The 20,113-nt window shown below is 46.4% G+C and overlaps 1 protein-coding gene across 1 annotated transcript; it reads right to left on the bottom strand.

Moving 5' to 3' along the window:
• Positions 1 to 3,914: 3,914 nt before the first annotated feature.
• Positions 3,915 to 16,223, bottom strand: senp3b (SUMO specific peptidase 3b). The gene is made up of 12 exons (XM_069723540.1): positions 16,069 to 16,223; positions 13,110 to 13,235; positions 12,054 to 12,770; positions 9,708 to 9,821; positions 9,387 to 9,498; positions 8,650 to 8,797; positions 7,834 to 7,881; positions 6,906 to 6,983; positions 6,426 to 6,563; positions 6,260 to 6,343; positions 5,592 to 5,642; positions 3,915 to 5,298 (listed from the first exon to the last, which is right to left on the bottom strand). Exons 2-12 carry the CDS (start codon positions 13,195 to 13,197, stop codon positions 5,188 to 5,190), a joined length of 1,689 nt encoding a protein of 562 aa, XP_069579641.1. The 5' UTR covers positions 13,198 to 13,235; positions 16,069 to 16,223; the 3' UTR covers positions 3,915 to 5,187.
• Between the last annotated feature and the right edge of the window lie 3,890 nt (positions 16,224 to 20,113).

Here is a 20,113-nt window from a genome sequence, read left to right as displayed (position 1 = left end):
GACTCTGAAAAGTTTCCTGTTTTCTGTCTTATTTGCAAGTGATTCTTTCCGAATCTAATTGCGGACGACTCCCCTGTGTCCTTATCTACAACCACCTCTGTATTATCATATGAAAGCAGATACAAAGGGAATGGGAGTGACTGTCAACTGTTTGTCACACTGTCTAAAAGCTGCCCTAAAGAAAGCCGGCCGGGGCGAGCCCTGTTAAAGAGGACTGCTGGAGAGCTGCTGGGGGAGCACTGCTGGGGGAGCTGCTGAGGGAGCGCTGCTGGGGGAGCGCTGCTGGGGGAGCGCTGCTGGGGGAGCGCTGCTGGAGAGCTGCTGGGGGAGCACTGCTGGGGGAGCTGCTGAGGGAGCGCTGCTGGGGAGCGCTGCTGGAGAGCTGCTGGGGGAGCTGCTGAGGGAGCGCTGCTGGGGAGCGCTGCTGGAGAGCTGCTGGGGGAGCACTGCTGGGGGAGCGCTGCTGGGGGAGCGCTGCTGGAGAGCTGCTGGGGGAGCGCTGCTGGGGGAGCACTGCTGGGGGAGCGCTGCTGGGGGAGCGCTGCTGGAGAGCTGCTGGGGGAGCACTGCTGGGGGAGCGCTGCTGGGGGAGCGCTGCTGGAGAGCTGCTGGGGGAGCGCTGCTGGGGGAGCACTGCTGGGGGAGCGCTGCTGGGGGAGCGCTGCTGGAGAGCTGCTGGGGGAGCACTGCTGAGGGAGCGCTGCTGGGGGAGCGCTGCTGGGGGAGCGCTGCTGGGGGAGCTGCTGAGGGAGCTGCTGAGGGAGCGCTGCTGGGGGAGCGCTGCTGGGGAGCACTGCTGGGGGAGCTGCTGGGGGAGCACTGCTGGGGAGCACTGCTGGGGGAGCGCTGCTGGGGGAGCTGCTGGGGGAGCGCTGCTGGGGGAGCGCTGCTGGGGGAGCGCTGCTGGGGGAGCACTGCTGGGGGAGAGCTGCTGGGGGAGCTGCTGGGGGAGCGCTGCTGGGGGAGCGCTGCTGGAGAGCTGCTGGGGGAGCGCTGCTGGGGGAGCGCTGCTGGGGGAGCACTGCTGGGGGAGCGCTGCTGGGGGAGCGCTGCTGGAGAGCTGCTGGGGGAGCACTGCTGAGGGAGCGCTGCTGGGGGAGCGCTGCTGGGGGAGCGCTGCTGGGGGAGCTGCTGAGGGAGCTGCTGAGGGAGCGCTGCTGGGGGAGCGCTGCTGGGGGAGCACTGCTGGGGGAGCTGCTGGGGGAGCACTGCTGGGGGAGCACTGCTGGGGAGCGCTGCTGGGGGAGCTGCTGGGGGAGCGCTGCTGGGGGAGCGCTGCTGGGGGAGCGCTGCTGGGGGAGAGCTGCGGGGGGAGAGCTGCTGGGGGAGCTGCTGGGGGAGCGCTGCTGGGGGAGCGCTGCTGGAGAGCTGCTGGGGGAGCGCTGCTGGGGGAGCGCTGCTGGGGGAGCACTGCTGGGGGAGAGCTGCTGGGGGAGCTGCTGGGGGAGCACTGCTGGGGGAGCGCTGCTGGGGAGCGCTGCTGGAGAGCTGCTGGGGGAGCGCTGCTGGGGGAGCACTGCTGGGGGAGCGCTGCTGGAGAGCTGCTGGGGGAGCACTGCTGGGGGAGCGCTGCTGGGGGAGCGCTGCTGGGGGAGCGCTGCTGGAGAGCTGCTGGGGGAGTGCTGCTGCACACATGTAGTTGCTCCTTCTTGCAAGAATAAATGTCCGATGTGTTTGATTTTGAACCGAGCCTCTTGAGTAATTTTTCTAACAGAAACCCTTTGCCGATATTACAGGAAGTGGAGATGATGGGACACTGTACGTGATGCGTTCAGTGCTTAAAGGGCTTGTTGTTGTGAACCCAGCTGGAGCTGCTCCGCCTGGCCGTGACGGCTGAAGCTCTGGTTGAATACGGTTATTGTTCAGACTCTGGCTGCTGTTGTAGTTCAGACTGTGGAGCTGCTATGACGGCGTTACAACTTACAACCAATACAAACTAATATGTTTGAGCCATAATTATAACAATCAAAGTACAAGTTACAGTCATCATCAGAACTAGTTATCTTCAGAACTAGTTATCTTCAGAGCTAGTTATCATCAGAACTAATCATCATCAGAACTAGTTATCTTCAGAACTAGTTATCTTCAGAGCTAGTTATCATCAGAACTAGTTATCATCAGAACTAATCATCATCAGAACTAGTTATCTTCAGAGCTAGTTATCATCAGAACTAATCATCATCAGAACTAGTTATCTTCAGAACTAGTTATCTTCAGAGCTAGTTATCATCAGAACTAGTTATCATCAGAACTAGTTATCTTCAGAACTAGTTATCTTCAGAGCTAGTTATCATCAGAACTAGTTATCTTCAGAGCTAGTTATCATCAGAACTAATCATCATCAGAACTAGTTATCTTCAGAACTAGTTATCTTCAGAGCTAGTTATCATCAGAACTAGTTATCATCAGAACTAATCATCATCAGAACTAGTATTCATTGACAATGGGTATGTTTCTCACTTTAACACCATCGTGGCTCCCCATCACTCCATCATCCCATCACTCCATCACTCCATCACTCCATCACCCCATCACTCCATCACCCCATCACTCCATCACCCCATCACTCCATCACTCCATCACTCCATCACCCCATCACTCCATCACTTCATCACCCCATCACTCCATCACTCCATCACCCCATCACTCCATCACTTCATCACTCCATCACCCCATCACTCCATCACCCCATCACCCCATCACTCCATCACCCCATCACTCCATCACCTCATCACCCCATCACCCCATCACTCCATCACCCCATCACCCCATCACTCCATCACCTCATCACCCCATCACTCCATCACCCCATCACCTCATCACCCCATCACCCCATCACTCCATCACCTCATCACCCCATCACTCCATCACCCCATCACTCCATCACCTCATCACTCCATCACCCCATCACTCCATCACCTCATCACCCCATCACCTCATCACTCCATCACCCCATCACTCCATCACCCCATCACTCCATCACCCTCATCACTCATCACTCCATCACCCCATCACCCCATCACTCCATCACCTCATCACTCCATCACCCCATCACTCCATCACCTCACTCCATCACCCCATCACATCACCCCATCACTCCATCACCCCATCATCACTCCATCACCTCATCACTCCATCACCCCATCACTCCATCACCCCATCACTCCATCACCTCATCACTCCATCACCCCATCACTCCATCACCCCATCACTCCATCACCTCATCACTCCATCACCCCATCACTCCATCACCTCATCACTCCATCACCCCATCACTCCATCACCCCATCACTCCATCACCTCATCACTCCATCACCCCATCACTCCATCACCCCATCACTCCATCACCCCATCACTCCATCACCTCATCACTCCATCACCCCATCACTCCATCACCTCATCACCCCATCACCCCATCACTCCATCACCTCATCACTCCATCACCCCATCACCCCATCACTCCATCACCTCATCACTCCATCACTCCATCACCCCATCACTCCATCACCTCATCACCCCATCACCCCATCATCCCTGCTGCTTCTTTCAAGTCAAGAAACAGAACCTGGAGTTCTGCTGCAAAGGTTGTTCAGGAAGAAACCATCCATGAGTGTTTTTAACAGAATGAACTAATGAAGAAAAGTCTCAGTAGAATGTTTCACATTCAGTCCAATGCATTCGTGTGTCGAGGAGCATTTTAAACCCCAAACTGAACTATTGGGAAGTTTCATTGATAACATTACATCACATTTTAAAGGTTTATCTGCATTTAAAATATTAATTTGCAAAGTAACCTGCGAGTAAATCATAATATCATAGTTTAGTTTGTCAAGTCTCAAACTTCTAAAAACTACAAGTAGCCAGAGGTCATGAAGTCAGAACACAGGTAACGTCAACGGGAAGAAAACACACAATCACGTTTTCCACGTATTTTTATTTGTAGCAACCATAATGCATTGTAGAAGATATATAAAACTGTCAACTGTGTTGCATCAACTCCGGTTTGAAAAAAAAAAAAAAAAGAATGCAAAAACAAAAACACACAGCTATCCACAAATTTGTCTTTTATTATAAAAAGAAGAAGAGAGCACTGTGATGGTGCCTGTTGTGTAGCTGCTGTGGTCCTCACCAAAATGGCTTTTTCAAACAAATACCAACCAGAAAATCTCTTTTTGAACTTTCTCCCAAAATAACACAAATACGTAGACCTCCTTTTTTAACACCATTTGTTTAAAGCAATAAGCATATCACCACATTTACTGACAGCGATAAACACAGAAAAGATAAATGCAAATGTAAAGATCCCCCTTCTTTCGGCCAACGCGTCCTTCTGTCCCGTCTGTCGGCAGATCCGATCTCCTGCATGAAGTCGTGTTTCTATTTGCATGTTTGGATGACAGGCAGAGAGAGTTCCCGGCTCGCGGGCCGGTACCAGGTGGGTTCTGTGGATGTTGTGGAAACTCAAGATTTCCCTGGAAAACACCAGAGAAGTGTTTCCTGGCAGCGTTAACTCGTCACCGGACGTTCCAGCAAACAGTTTCAATCCAGCTAAACATACTGAAGGAAGTTATTGAAAATAAATCGTACATTTCAAATGTCACATCACACATCGTGTGCTGGCTGCATGACATCAGGGAGGTTTTATTTCAGGTGTCCATGTTGTTGGATGTGTCAGATGTCGGCTGAGAGCTCAGACTGGACGCACAGAGAACTCACCGGTACCAGTTAACCACCAGCTTACAGACCGGGTCAGATGCTCCGGCCATCCAGCCAGCGCCGCTCCGACACTGTTCATGTCACGTCAGAGTGGTAGTCCTTCATCTGGCCTGGATTCTCTCCTCGTCTTCATCAGATTCTTCATGCTCCCATTCAGACTGAAACATAAGTGGACTACGATAGGATGGATAATTAGCACATTCCCAAAAAGGAAGCTAGTCTTGGCCTCTGTCAACCACAAAGGAATAACGATGGCATGGAAATCAAAAGGAGCTCTCAGAGGATGAGGAGAGGGACGCAAAGACGGACAAAACAAAGAGAAACCAGGACGTCACCAACGGTGGAAGCAGTTTCTGGAAAAGTTCCTCTTCCTCCAGTCAATCAGTCGCTCCCCTTGTCTTCTTCTTGTTTTATCAGTGTCCCCCCGTCTCAGCAGGGTTCGGGGAGGGAGGGAGCGGGGGGGTGGGGGGGTCACAGGGTGAGCTTGCAGTGACACAGTTCTTTGTACATTTGCCTTCTGAGTCGGGGCATGTCCTGCTGGCCGAAGCTGAACGGCTGCCCCAGAGCCAGACACTTGCAATACTGCAGGGGGGTGGTAGTGTTGGAGGATTTGGGGAGGGGGGGGGCATAAAGGAGAACAAGTTAAGTGACCTGCTGGAACAACAGACTCACAACAACACATGTGGAGCAGGGCTTGGAGGTGTGTAGTCCTGCAGTGAGCAGGCACCACCTAGTGTACTAGCCTCCAGCCTGAAGCCCCGCCCACTTCACAGATTGCATCTCCATTGGAAAAGAAAAACCCAGACTCAAATGTAAAAGATGTCACATGTTATTTTGCACACGTGTGTACGAGGGCGACGACATGAGAAATTCACCTGCAGCACGAAGGCACCACAGTCACTGTCGTTGTTCTGGCGACCCACATTCTGCAACATCACACATCACAGGTATCAGCGGTGTGGTTCTGTACAGTGTGTGGTTCTGTACAGTGTGTGGTTCTGTACAGTGTGTGGTTCTGTAGCGCGTGTGGTTCTGTAGTAGGTATTTACTTTATTAATCCCCGAGGGGAAAATTTTTTCGCTACAGCAGCATACAGAAGCAATAAGAGAATAATAGAAATAATAGAATAAAATAATAGAATAGAATAATATAATAATAGAAAAGCAATAAAATAGCAGTAAATAGCAGTAAAAAATATAAAATGCACAGTATATACAGTACAGTATATATCTATATATATTATATACAACAAACCAAGAAACACAGTCAACATATATATATATATATATATATATATATTGACTGTGTTTCTATATTATATATTTATATATTATATATATATATATATATATATATATATACACAGTACAGTATATATCTATATATATATATTATATACAACAAACCAAGAAACACAGTCAACAGTGTTATTGTACTGTGATGGATTTTGCCAGTTATTGTACAAAAGTACAATAACTCAGTAGTGTGTAGTGTGTAAGTAGTGTGTGGTGATCCATTGTTAATATAATTGTAATGTCGGTACCATTTTGAAGAACCCTTTCCATCCCGTCAGGAAGTCCTGTTGGTCTTTTTTGATGGCTTCAGCTTGCAGGTACTTGAAAATGTGCTGAAATCAACAACAAAACATTCAGAGAAAACATTGTCAACAACAACTGGAAGGATCTTCAATTTACCCCCCCCCCCCTTACCTTTGGGCAGCGCCTATTGAGGGTCCTCTGAGAGTCAAAGTAAGTGATGGCTCTACGGGGGATGTCCACGCTGACCAGGGACCAGTGGACCTCCAGGTGGATGGGGATCAGCAGCAGGTCCTTCTGGAAGATGTCCACCTGAGGAACCAAACATTCAGACAGTAGTTCAGGAGAGATAATAAAATGTTGTTCTGATGTTTGATGGATTCATTCCTGACTATCTCCACATGGTTCAGTACAGTTTTAATAAATGTCCATAACTCAGACAACAGAAATCAAAGTCAAACTCAGATGAATGTAAATATGGTCAGAAAAAGGTTTGTTTATTCAGCAGTTAATCATTATTATGAATCAGGGTTGTTTTTTGTGATAATTATTGAGATTATTTTGAATGGGACACTTTTCTGTGGCTCCACTTTGTGATTTAAAAAGTCAAGATGGTTGTACATTAAAAAAATGTGTTCAGTAACTGTAACTTACATTTTTGGTCCACCGCTTGACTCCTTCATATCCTTTTGTCCTCAGCTTATCATAAAAGAAACTGTTGAAGAAGTGGACCTGAGAGACGAAGAGAGGAGTGAGGAGGATGGAGGAGGAGAGAGGTCGGTGTTATGAGGAGTGATGCTCTTCAGCGTGGACTCGATGGTGCTTCTGGATGTACCGGAGCAGTTAAACATGCACCACAAACATCGTGTTAGATGTAGAACGCTGTAGTTCAGATATGAACTCAGATTTAAAAACAGGAGGGAAGCAGCGTCTCCTGCATGCTGAGGTTAAATCACTGGTTTTGTCAAAGGAGTCTGGTGGCTTTAAAGAATGGAGCAGCCCTCAGCAGACAGGCCGTCGGACTGCAACGTAGAGCACTGAAAATATCACCTGGATACTCTTTATGTGGCTAAAATACATCTGGTTACAGACTACAGCAGCTCAAAGCTCCGCCTCCATCGTCCAGCTGCGAACCGTCTTCTTCCCCACGACTGTCTAAAGATGACGTCGTCACGTTAACACGTCAGAATACGGCCAACATCACTGCCACCTGCGTTACTGGGATACGTTCAGCTGTTGTTTCAGAGAACCAACCAGGGAACAGCTGCAGGGAGTTTGTGCTGAGGATTGGTTCCGATCCGAGTCGTCACTTTTGGGTCAAATAAAAAGAGATGCAACTGTTTTGGCTCCAATTTCCTTTCTAACAGGCTGCAGCTTAAAATAAGAGTTAGTGTAACCTTGTAGAATAAAACAGGACTCGGCAGATATATTTATACATAAGCGTCCTTTTAGGAAGTTGATCCCTCAAACCTAAGACTAAATAAACCTGATGACATCACAGAAGACGTTTGACTGGAGATTCATGTTTAAAATCACCGGAGAGACTTTTAAATAGGACACGAGGATCTTTTGTAGTCGTTACCTTCTCTGGTACCGAGTCCATGACCAGGTCACCGTACATGTTCATCACCTGAATGAAGCAGAAACAACAGAGTCAACGAGGTATGAAAGATGTGACTCACATGAAGAAGATGAGTCAGACTTTCATCCACACCTCCATCAGGGAGGATTCACGTCTGATCTCAATATAACAGCCTGACTGAACAGAGAAACGCTGACCAGTTCTCCAACATGCATGTTGATGACATCATGTTTGACGTGCTCTGATTGGCCGCTGTAACTACGGGCCAGCGTACGACGCTCCAAAGCTCCCTGTCGATGTCAGGGAAGCTGCTCAGTTAATACTTTTAAATGAAAGCTGAAAAACATCTCTTTACTTCAGCCTTCATCCAGCTACTCCTGAAGCTCTCTTGCATTTAAAACTAGCGCACCTTTAAATACTTATTTTATATTTTAACTCCGTTTTATTTGATCTGTTCCTATGCATCTCGTTTCTTATCTATATTCTTAAATGTTCCTTTATATCTCTTTTTATGTGAAACACTTCTCGTCATATTCTCGCTGTAAAGCACTTTTATGAAAAGTGCTTTACAAAGTTTATTATTATTATTATTACTGATAAAAAGTGTGATTTTCTGTGAAAGTGCTTAATGCACAGTGAAACCTGGTTTGTGGTTCTTCTTTCATACATTTTGTAATTCATAACAGTATATTCTACCAGCAATGATGTCTTTCATTTCCACATTATGATTCATATTTGTTATATCACGTGGCCATTATTAATGTGGTCGCTGCAGCCCGCTGACATGGTGAACTGTGACCCTGCTGCTGGTTGCACCTGGTCGTTGAGCCAGTTCTGTCCGTACAGCGTTCCCAGGTCATCCATGGTCAGAACGTGGCGCTTGTAGTTGACTCTGAATGTTTTCGCCACCGCTGATCCTGACGACCGCTGGAAGGATTGTATTAGATGTTGGACCACTGCTTTCCTGTTGAAGACAACCATCAAACACTATTAAAATCAGCTGTACTAGTGGAGGAGGTTTTCCCTTCTAGCTTACGTGTGAACTGTTGGGTTTCTCTGTATGTTGTAAAGTTCTGCTGTAAGGATTTAATGTGTTAATGAAATAACCTGTAGTGATTTGGTGCCAGATAAATAAAATTGAATTGTTCAATTTCAATTCAAAATGTTATTATATTTACAGTGTAACACCTCACAGACAAGGAAAACATCATCATAAAATACATGAGGGGAAAAATAAACAAAGAAGAAAGTAAACAAACAGAGGAGGTCAAAGTAAACAAATGAAGGGTTTCGTTGTTCAATCAGTCGAACAGATCCCCTGAAGAATGTTATTATAAAATGGAATCAAGAATTCGACTGCAGATTAACCTTCAGTCCTCCAGTACAACAGAAGACCTGTTTACCTGACAGGGTGGTTATGTGAGCATAAACGTAACAGTACGCCTTCAAATGTTCACTAAAAAATAAACAAAACAGTAACTTAAAGTGAGATTCAGATCTTGTGAACAGGGCTGAGGGGAGATGGAAGTGCAGGAGAGCCGACTGTCTCTGACCTGTGCGGCTGCGAGAAGCTCTCGCTGAAGATATCCTGAAGCTTCTCCACGATGTCGTCCACATGGATGGGGATCAAACTGCCGTACTGCTGTAGAGACTCTTCAAGAATACCTGAGACAGAAGACGGCACGATATAGAACAGAGGAGACAGACTGTCCCCCTGAAGTGGATCTGTGGGACTCCACATCCAAACTTCATGTTGCAAAAGATTCTAAATCAGGTAAATCTGAGATAACAAACACATTCATGTCGTCAATATGTCGAACAGACTGATGGAAATGTGTCCGACTGACAGTGAACATGAAGCAGCAGATCCATACCGGTCACACAGCTGGTGTGTTCCTCCGTCAGGGCCAGCTCCACCGGCTTCACCTCCACCTCCCGCCTCACTCGCTCCTCCTGCTTGTCTGAAGAGGAGCCGTTCATCTGTTTATCTGACATAAAAGGACATTCACACATTTTTAGGAGGAATTTTTAACTTCATTCCACAAAAGGCAGTCTGGTGACAGTGAAATGTTTCATTACGGTATCATGTGATCTGCAGTTTGATCAAATCCAATAAAGAAGTTTGTGCTAAAAAGCTGAGAGGGAACTTTGTCAGTGTTATTGAGATGGATCTACAAATCACAATCATTAAAGCAGCTTCCAACAATCTCTGAGGAAATGATGATGGCAGCTCTTCAACCTCTCCTCCTCCTCATCATCATCACAACACTCACACGCTGCCAGAGGAAGCCCAGAAGTGACGGGGTTTATGGGAGATGTGGTCTCATCGAGGGAGTTCAGTATGTGTTGAATTAGTTTCACTTCCAGTTGTAAGAAACTGCAGTCTGATTCAGTGCATTGAATTAATATGATGTTTAGACATTTAAAACATTATTATTACGTCAGGTGAAGCCAAAGTTTGTCACAGACTCACTGTTCTGTAAAAATACATCATTTTTATGACTCAGGATTTATTTCATAACTTTGATCCACATAGTTATTGAAGTTCAGAAGATTGAAAGAAAAAAAAAAGATGAGAACTAAAATATTTCCCACTTTTCTGTGATTGCAGGAATCAAATAAAAACAACTCTGAAATCCTGGAGGGACTCACAAATGTTGTTGAAGAGTAATATTTCATATTTTAATATGATAGCAGGTAAAAAAAAAAAAAAATAGAATATCACATTTCCTCCAAGTTTCTCAGGCTTTTGTGAACCTGCCGAGATGCGAGTGAAGCTGGCGGCCCACGGAGAGAGGGATCAGATTATCAGGTCACCGTGGGGCGGTTTCAACCTGCTGCCAGACAGCAGGTCTAAAAGCACCGACACACAGCCGAGGCCACCAAAAACACATGAACTTCACCGAAGACATGGATGGACGTATAAAATCACATCAAATGTCAGCGTTCTTTCCTTCAAAAGGACTGAAGCTCATTTAAAAAAAAATAAATAAATAAAAAAAACTCCATCTGCTTTTATTTAATGTATAAAAAAAAAAAAAAAATAGAATATCATCCAATCCGGCCCACTATGGAGTGTGTTTGCATCTAAAGACTGATTTTATTCCACAGCGTTGCCCAAAAAAACTATTACAAACATGACTGAACTGCAACGTGTTCCTTCATTACAGAACTGAGGGAAGTTTTCAGGGTAAGAAACACCATGAACTGGATTCACAGACTTCATTTTACTGACTCTCACGAGTATTTATTATCTGCTGAAAGGTTCCTAATGAATGCACAACGTGTGAGGATGAACAGGCCACGCCCACTTTGACTAATCAACCATGTTTATACTTAAACTGGTTCCAACAGTAGAAGTGTTGGTGATAAAATATCCCCCATCGTTCTGATGATGTCAGGTGTGCTGTCAAATATTTTATAATATATACATAATATAAATAAGTTTGATCAAACACTTGGTAAAGTAAAATATCTTGAATGTACAGTAGAGATTACAGTGAGATATTGAATATTACTGCAGACGTTTGACTGAACCCCACCAGGTGATATTTACTATCCAAGGAGTGTCTGTGTTGGTTTTGGTCACATTTGAACCAATAATTATGGAGATTTAGGAGTAATTTACATGTCAAGTGACCACAGGTGACCGTGAGCCAACAGTTTGTCCCGATTCAGCGGATGTGCTGAAAACGTTTCAGATCTGTCGGAGGTACGGCTGATTTATTTTGATTTTTTTAAAGTTTGAAATGTGTTGTCATAAGCCCCGCCCACCACCTGGCCGGTTTGGGACGTCTTTCCTCATTTCCAGTTATTGGGACAAGTTTCATGTTTCTAGCTCATTGCAGTTTGAGCTGCAGCAGAAGGCCAAGAACCAACCAAGGTTGTTTGTATATAATATATATAGATATATACTGTACTGTATATAATGTGCATTTTATATTTTATACTGCTATTTTATTGCTTTTCTATTGTTCTATTATTATCTTATTGCTTCTATATGCTGCTGTAGCGAAAAAATGTCCCCTCGGGGATTAATAAAGTAACTACCTACCTACCAACTAGAGGAGCTGAACTCTGAATATACGAGTGTCAGCAGGAACCGGCGGACGGTTCAGGGAAGTTATTGAAAGATGAAGTAACGTGATGTGTAGAAACATGTGAGTGCAGCGTGTCCTCGTCCACCAGTCCTGTGAAGAGGTGAGAGTGTTGGTGAGTACCTCTGTCAGACACCATGAAGCGCTCCTCGCTGCTGTCGTCCTCTTCATCTGTGTACGGGGACTGCTGATACCTTTGTGTCCTCCTCTGCTTGCCGTACGCGTCGTAGCGCGGCCCTCTGCGGCTCCACCGGTGGCCCGCGGAGCAGACCCACCGGGCCCGCTGGCGCCAGTTCTTCCAGTGCTGGGTGAGTCGGATTCCGAGACCTCCGTGGGACCTCAAACGCTGAAAGCGCCGGAGCCTCCGGAGGGCCCTGTGCCGGCTGAAGTGGGGCCTCAACGGGGCCCCTGGTCCAGCCGGGGGGGCGGAGTCCTGCACGGGAGCCTCGCCAACGCTCACCGCCTTCTGTTGGGGTCCATGATGTTGGTGCTGTTGTAAATAAGGGTGCTGGCTGGACTGAGAGGGGAAACGTGGGATCTCCCACTCGCCCTCCTCCAGGTCTCCGTCCTCTTCCACCTCATCTTCCTCCTCCTCGTTGTTGTCCCAACCTTTATCCTCAAACTCACCCATATCTTCCCCATCCAGATTGTTCACCTCTTCTTCTTCTTCTTCACCTATTGCCTCAATCCCCCCTATTCCATCCTCCTCCTCGTCCTCCTCCTCCTCATCTACGTACTCTCCCGTCCACACTTTCTCCTTCTGCCCGAGGCGGAGGTGCATGGGGCTGGACACGCTGTGGCCCGACACCGGGACGATGAGGTGGTCTCCAGGAAGTCCACCTGAACACAAACATGGGCAGAGATCCCACCAACGTTCAGGTTCTTCTCACAGCGAGGTACGAGTCACTCAACACACGACAGGATTAGATCAGAAATACACTTTCAAAAGAAGTTACACATAATATAAAGTCGACATCCTGACTAATCACAGTTCCTGTCAGTTGAAGTTCGTATGAAATTTAAATTCATGGCGTTGTTTTACAAAGCATCACTTTACTATCAGAACCGAGAACAACAAACTGCAGTTCCCTCGGAAGCGGACTTAAACATGTCCCGTGAGCTGCTCCAAAAACCAACCCTGAACATCAGCACCTGCAGCAGCAGGTTTGAAGAACCCACCTCCTCCTGTGTCGTCCTGCCCCACCACAGTCAGACCCAGGTCTCCCTGCCAGCGGTTCTGGGCCAGGCTACCGCCACTGTCTCGCATTATCCACGGACGACCCACGACCTGCGCCAGCTCGTCACCTGCCGGATCAGAACACAGTGCAGATGTGATGGAAGGAACCAGTCAGCTCACCAAGCAGCTCACATCTGGGTTCTGTTGGAGATCAGACACATGATGACATCATCTATACAAAAACACCAAGAGGAAAATAAACATATTTTTAGACAAAGCTAATTCATTTTTCTGATATAACAATTAATTTTGAGGATTGTAAACTTGACTAACAACCTTTATTTAGTCATTAGTCATATAATAACATATAATTATATATATATACATATATATTCATATAATAATATATATATAATATGTTATTATATGACTATATAACATATAATTATATATATATATATATGTGTATATATATATATATATATATGTATGTGTATATATATATATATATATATATATATGTATGTGTGTATGTATGTATTGTATGTGTGTATATATATATATATATAATTATGTTATTATATGACTATATAACATATAATTATATATATATATGTATGTATGTATATATACATATGTGTATGTATGTATATATATATATATATACATATATATATATCATTCATCATTCACCCCCGACCCGGGTTTTAAAAGAACTCCAATCACCGTCGTTATTCAGGTAAATACTTCAACCGTAAAAACCCACTTTGTCTCCCATTTACAGACGAGTAACAGACAGCTGGAGACACACAGGAGGACACGAAGACAGGAGGACAGGAGTGAAGATTCAGCATCAATATTATTCACACCCAGAGACCACAGACCTTTGTCTCGCCCCGTCCTCCTATCGACACGATTAGTCAACATTTATTTGAAGACTTTAAGATTCGTACAACACAACAGCTGAGCGGTCTCCACCGTTACGTTATGAAGCCGGTCCACACCAGACGCTGTGCATGCTGGGAGATCCAGGTGGACAGCACAGCGGTTCACATCTGGCATCATCATGTACGTGTTTCCACTCAAGATCAAACTCACTTCCTGAAATCAACATGTACATCAGAGGGGAACAAACAGAAACCAGAAAAACTGCAGCCTCTTTCTAACATCTGGTACAAACACTGAAGACCAGCAGAGACCTCCTGAAGACCAGCAGAGACCTCCTGAAGACCAGCTGAGACCTCCTGAAGACCAGCAGAGACCTCCTAAAAACCAGCTGAGACCTCCTGAAGACCAGCTGAGACCTCCTAAAAACCAGCTGAGACCTCCTGAAGACCAGCAGAGACCTCCTAAAGACCAGCTGAGACCTCCTAAAAACCAGCTGAGACCTCCTGAAGACCAGCTGAGACCTCCTGAAGACCAGCAGAGACCTCCTGAAGACCAGCTGAGACCTCCTAAAAACCAGCTGAGACCTCCTGAAGACCAGCAGAGACCTCCTAAAAACCAGCTGAGACCTCCTGAAGACCAGCAGAGACCTCCTGAAGACCAGCAGAGACCTCCTGAAGACCAGCAGAGACCTCCTAAAAACCAGCTGAGACCTCCTGAAGACCAGCAGAGACCACCTGAAGACCAGCAGAGACCTCCTGAAGACCAGCAGAGACCTTCTGAAGACCAGCTGAGACCTCCTAAAAACCAGCTGAGACCTCCTGAAGACCAGCAGAGACCTCCTAAAAACCAGCTGAGACCTCTTGAAGACCAGCAGAGACCTCCTGAAGACCAGCTGAGACCTCCTAAAAACCAGCTGAGACCTCCTGAAGACCAGCAGAGACCACCTGAAGACCAGCAGAGACCTCCTGAAGACCAGCAGAGACCTCCTGAAGACCAGCTGAGACCTCCTAAAAACCAGCAGAGACCTCCTGAAGACCAGCTGAGACCTCCTGAAGACCAGCTGAGACCTCCTGAAGACCAGCTGAGACCTCCTGAAGACCAGCTGAGACCTCCTGAAAACCTCCTGAAGGCCAGCTGAGACCTCCTGAAGACCAGCTGAGACCTCCTGAAGACCTGCTGAGACCTCCTGAAGACTAGCTGAGACCTCCTGAAGACCAGCTGAGACCTCCTGAAGACCAGCTGAGACCTCCTGAAGGCCAGCTGAGACCTCCTGAAGACCAGCTGAGACCTCCTGAAAACCAGCTGAGACCTCCTGAAGACCAGCTGAGACCTCCTGAAAACCTCCTGAAGATCTGCTGAGACCTCCTGAAGACTAGCTGAGACCTCCTGAAGATCTGCTGAGACCTCCTGAAAACCTCCTGAAGGCCAGCTGAGACCTCCTGAAGATCTGCTGAGACCTCCTGAAAACCAGCTACTGCTACTGAAAACACGCTGACCTTTGACCCCAGATCCGGTGCACCGGGATGAGTAACGTGTCATGATGACCGGTTACCGCGTTTCATTGAGCCAACACACACCAGGTTAAAGCGCCCAACCGGTCCAGTACCGTTTGGACCACAGGAAGCACCGAGAACAGGTCTCACGGACCGGGACACCGGGGGACCGGGACACCGGGACACCGGGACATCAACATGCTGCAGCAGCTCCCTGGTGACCAACCCGGCCTCAGACCCCCCCCCCCCCCCGGGGCCCCCCTCCCCCCGTGACAGCTCGTCCCGCCGCGGCTCTCTGCTGCTTGCTAGCACAAACACCGTCACAGTCCCGCCGCTTAGCTTCAATAAAACCCGTCACCAGCTGCACACGTCATCCTGCCGGTAACTACGAGCAGTCAACGTCACTGCTCCTCCGGTCCGACCGACCTGAAACACCTGAAACACGTGAAACACCTGAAACACGTGAACAACGTGTTGTAGCTCGTGCTAACGTGTTAGCTGTTAGCCATGTTGTCTCCGGCTAGCTAGCTCGGGCGCTAACCATGCTAGCAACAACAGAGTCCCGCCGCGCGCTGCTCACCGTAACCGGCAGATTTACGTCACTGTGTCCTCGTGCTACCGACGGATCCTCCGCTCCTGCTTCTCTGCGAGGATTCAACCAGAACAACCGCTTCGTGCTGCTGAACCTCATTCAATGAAGTCGGTGTGGAGCCAGATGTCACCTCTTCTCTTCTTCTTTCTTTATTTATTTATTTTCTCTTTTTAAACAGCGCTGCCGACCAGCGCGCTGCGCGCTGCAGCGCCCCCTCCGTCCGGAGTTTAACCCGCAGGTTAAATTAAGACCAGCGCGCTGCAGCGCCCCCTCCGTCCGGAGTTTAACCCGCAGGTTAAATGAAACCCTGTCATGAATCAGAGAATATTTTACTGGCTGCTGGCTCATGAATGATATTAAGTTCTTAAATTACAACCTGGACCTCTGATTGTTTCCTCTGAGCTGTTCCACCTCCTGGAAGGATGCAGGTGAACTTCTGAAAGAAGTCTGAACTGTACCTGCAGCACTTTGAAAAGAAAATGAAGGTTGGTCTGATGTTTCCTGGTTTGTGGTCCAATGAGCCGGCAGCAGTTTTATTCCAGATCATTTCACGTCAGCTTTACTCCAACTACCTTTTTTTTGCCACTGAAAAAGTTGTGTGATGTTCTTGATCTTTGACAGCAACCAAAGGAGCTGCATGTTTTTGTTTTTTATTTTAATTTGTGGTCTTTTGATGAATGTTGTGTAGCTAAACACATGGAACAGCTCATTCGTAAACCATGAGCATTATTTCTTTATGTATAGGAGGAACTCCTAATTAATTCCTAATTATATTATTATATATTATTAATTCATTATTATTAATTCCTCCTGCCTAAACATACACAATGTAGTAAGGGTTACTGTGAGTAAAGAAATGGGATTTAAGTCTTACACGTTGCACCTTTAAGAAGCCTCTGTGGACCAACAGCAGCTTCCGTCTCCAGGTCCAAACTCCAGCTGTTGATTGTGTTGTTGGTGCAGCTGCAGCACCATCTAGTGGCCATTTTAACAAACAGCAGGACTTTACACAAGCACAACTAATCTACTCAGTACTTGTTCTTTTCCCCAAGAAAGAGACCGTTTTTTATTTTTATTTTTTTTATCAGAGATACCGAATATAAATATGAGAGCCGGGATCACATCTGACATTTGGACCTCTGACCCTGCGAGTCCCCAGTGCACCTCCTCCTCCTCCTCCTCTTCATCATGAAGCTTCAGAAACACTCTGATGTGTGACGTAAGCATGAACTGAAGCTGCTGTTTACCCATCACTGCTGCCACGTGATTGGCTGATGGAGAACTGCAGGAGAAGCAGGTATATGCAGGTGTTCATGAATAAGTGTCCGGTGGGTGTTTGTGACATGAAACTGGTGGAATTAGCTCGAGTTCATGATGACTGTCACCATCAGTCTGTCCACTAGAGGGAGACATTGTCCTTCCCTCCTGTAACAGATCAGCGTGACAGACCGACCTCTCTACTGTCAGACATGCTCAATCACAGCATTTTAATCAGGAGGCTTATGAGTGTGCAACTTCCTCCAACATCAGAAACATATAGACTCTAAAACCACATTAGTGTACTTTCTCTGTGTCAAGGTCATTCAATTCAATTCCCTTTTTTGAATGCAAGATATTTTAAATCAAACATGTTACCAGAGCAGAAATTAATTTAATTCAAGTGTTAAAGTGATGAAATTAAAGAGAAGATAAATAAAATGTTCCATTGAAACACTTGTGTTATTTTCACAGCTGTTTTCTTCTCATAGGGTTTCAGGGAGTTTTTCTTCCTGAGGTCAGCAGACTGGGATTATCTGGTGGATCTGATGAAGAAGTCTTCTCTCTACCTCCTTTCTATTTTCTAATAATAAATCTTTCAGCCACTGTCTTTTATTTTATCTAGTGTCTTTAGTACAGTTTGTCTTTTTACAGGAGATTTTATTTGGGTTCAATATATATATATATATTATTTATTGATTTCTGTGCTTCAGATGTCTCCGTTTATTATCTCTGTCTTTATTTTCATAGTATGACTTTTACAGATGATTTCCTCATGTGGTTCAAATACTGTTGTTGTTGAAAAGACTTTAAGTCTGACTCGATCAAGTGGCTCAAAAATGTCATTGTTCTTTTCTAAATTTTAATTCTCAGGGGAACGGGTCTGCTGTGGTCTGACAGTTTCTACTGAACTCAGGAGGGACGTTTTCACTGGGTTTGAGTCTCTGCTCATGTTTAATTAATGACTTCCATCTAAGGATTGTCTCAAATGTGTGTAACCTCCTTCGGATTGTCGACACACATCCTGCTGATCTCATTTGTTGTGGCTAACTAATAACTTGCGGTTTATTCCTGGAGACATATTTAACAGAATATTCCTTTAATCTTGAAAACAGAGTCAGTGAGATATTGTAGAGCAAACGCAAATGAAATACTGGCTTCTGGATGTTTCAACTGCCTTAGAGGGAAACAAATAAAAACTGGATTTGATGTAAATAGTTCATCAGAAACTCCAGTTTTACTATTTTGTGTCCTTCAAAGTGAAATAAATGAAGTAAAGAGGACTTAACATGTCTGATATCACCATACTGACAGCTGTGAGAGTCTGTTCCACCTGTAGCCACGCCCACAAGTGATATCACAATTTGTAAGTCACTTTGGATAAAAGCATCAGCTAAATGAAATGAAATGTACTGTAATGTAACAAGGTCATGGAGTACACCTGGAAACCTCTGCAGCAGATTCTCTGGACTCTTTAAAGGAAATCAAACATCTGTCAATAGTTTGTCATCATATAGCTTGAACTGAACGATAGTTTATTAAATGTGGGACTGAGGTCACATGATGCGGCCCTGACGTTCACAGGTTTAAGACCTGAATCAAGCGGCCGTGTTTCAGCTCTTCAACCAACAACCGCTGACGTCAGGCTGTTCGGGTCTCTGGGAAGTGAAGTCCAGAAACTGCTGTAATGATCCTGGATTTACTTATTTCTAGTGTTCAGTGTCGTCCGACATGTTGGACACAACTTGGTTCAGTTATTGTCTGTTCGGTAGCTTCGTCCCTGTCCAACATGCTCTGCTCACTGCATATGAAGATGAGCCCTGAACTGGATCACAGGAATGACACAGATAAAACCGGGTCGACCCCTCGGAGCCTCTCGCCGTCCCAATACGACGTCCGTCCGGCCTCAAAACATGTTACATCGCTGCGTTTGTGTGCTGCTCTCAGGATGGGTGGCCCTCCTTCCAAAGGCACTTTTTGTGGTGAAGATACCCGGTGCCCATCCCCCAGTCACCCAACACACACACACTCCAGCTCCCCACTCCACCCCCTGTTGGGTGCTGGATGGTGGGGCTGAGCGATGGCGGGGTGGGGTGGGGTGGGTGGATTATGCGAGTGTGAGGCTCATAAAAGGCCTGCCATGGTCTTTCTCTGTGTGACGGATGGCTGCGAGGCTGAACAGGCCTGTTTTGCATGAGAAGAGAAGCCAGCAGAGGGAAGAATAGAGGTCTATTCAATGAGGCCTGTCACCCAAAACCACCCTCCTGCACCCGCCCTCACACCCACCCCTTCATCATCCATCCCTTCATCGTCCGGGCCCTCCTCCTCCTCCCTTGTTCTCCCTCTCCATTGCCTCCCTTTTCTCCTTCAGTTTGTGGCTTTCAGGCCGTTTTCACTGCTTCGTTCTCACCCTTTAATCTACACCCCACCCCCACACTGCTGCCCTCCTTAGTTCTTCTTATTTCATCCCACTTAATTTCTGTTCATTCAGATTTCCCCTCCTTTCCATCAAGCTGTTTTTACCTCGCTGAGTTCCATAACATTTGAATCCTCTCATTATTTGGCGGGTACGGTGAATGAGGAGCCATAATGGAAATGTCATGGTCAAAGCTCTTTAACACGAAAAGAAGTCATGTGACTTGATGCTCTGACATGCTGACTGAGTCCACATTTGAGTCAGCAGGAGATATTATGGCATAATTAGTTTGAGTTAAAGATGAACACGCCGGCATTCAGCCACTAGGGAGCAGGAAAACACCAAAACAACACACACACA

The sequence above is a fragment of the Brachyistius frenatus genome, unplaced genomic scaffold (genome assembly GCF_029030835.1).
Source record: "Brachyistius frenatus isolate BFR_SWC_R1_liver_20210118 unplaced genomic scaffold, ASM2903083v1 Contig_333, whole genome shotgun sequence".
Taxonomy (NCBI): domain Eukaryota; kingdom Metazoa; phylum Chordata; class Actinopteri; family Embiotocidae; genus Brachyistius; species Brachyistius frenatus.
Note: the sequence above shows the minus strand (reverse complement) of the source record. Positions and strands in the feature narration are given on the sequence as shown.

Excerpts from the sequence above, each read along its gene's own strand:
- senp3b (XM_069723540.1), bottom strand. The coding sequence starts at position 13,197 with ATGCGAGACAGTGGCGGTAGCCTGGCCCAGAACCGCTGGCAGGGAGAC. Across the intron at positions 9,499-9,707 it reads ACACACCAGCTGTGTGACCG|GTATTCTTGAAGAGTCTCTA; the intron begins GTATGGATCTGC and ends CTTCTGTCTCAG. Across the intron at positions 5,299-5,591 it reads GTGGTGCCTTCGTGCTGCAG|TATTGCAAGTGTCTGGCTCT; the intron begins GTGAATTTCTCA and ends ACCCCCCTGCAG.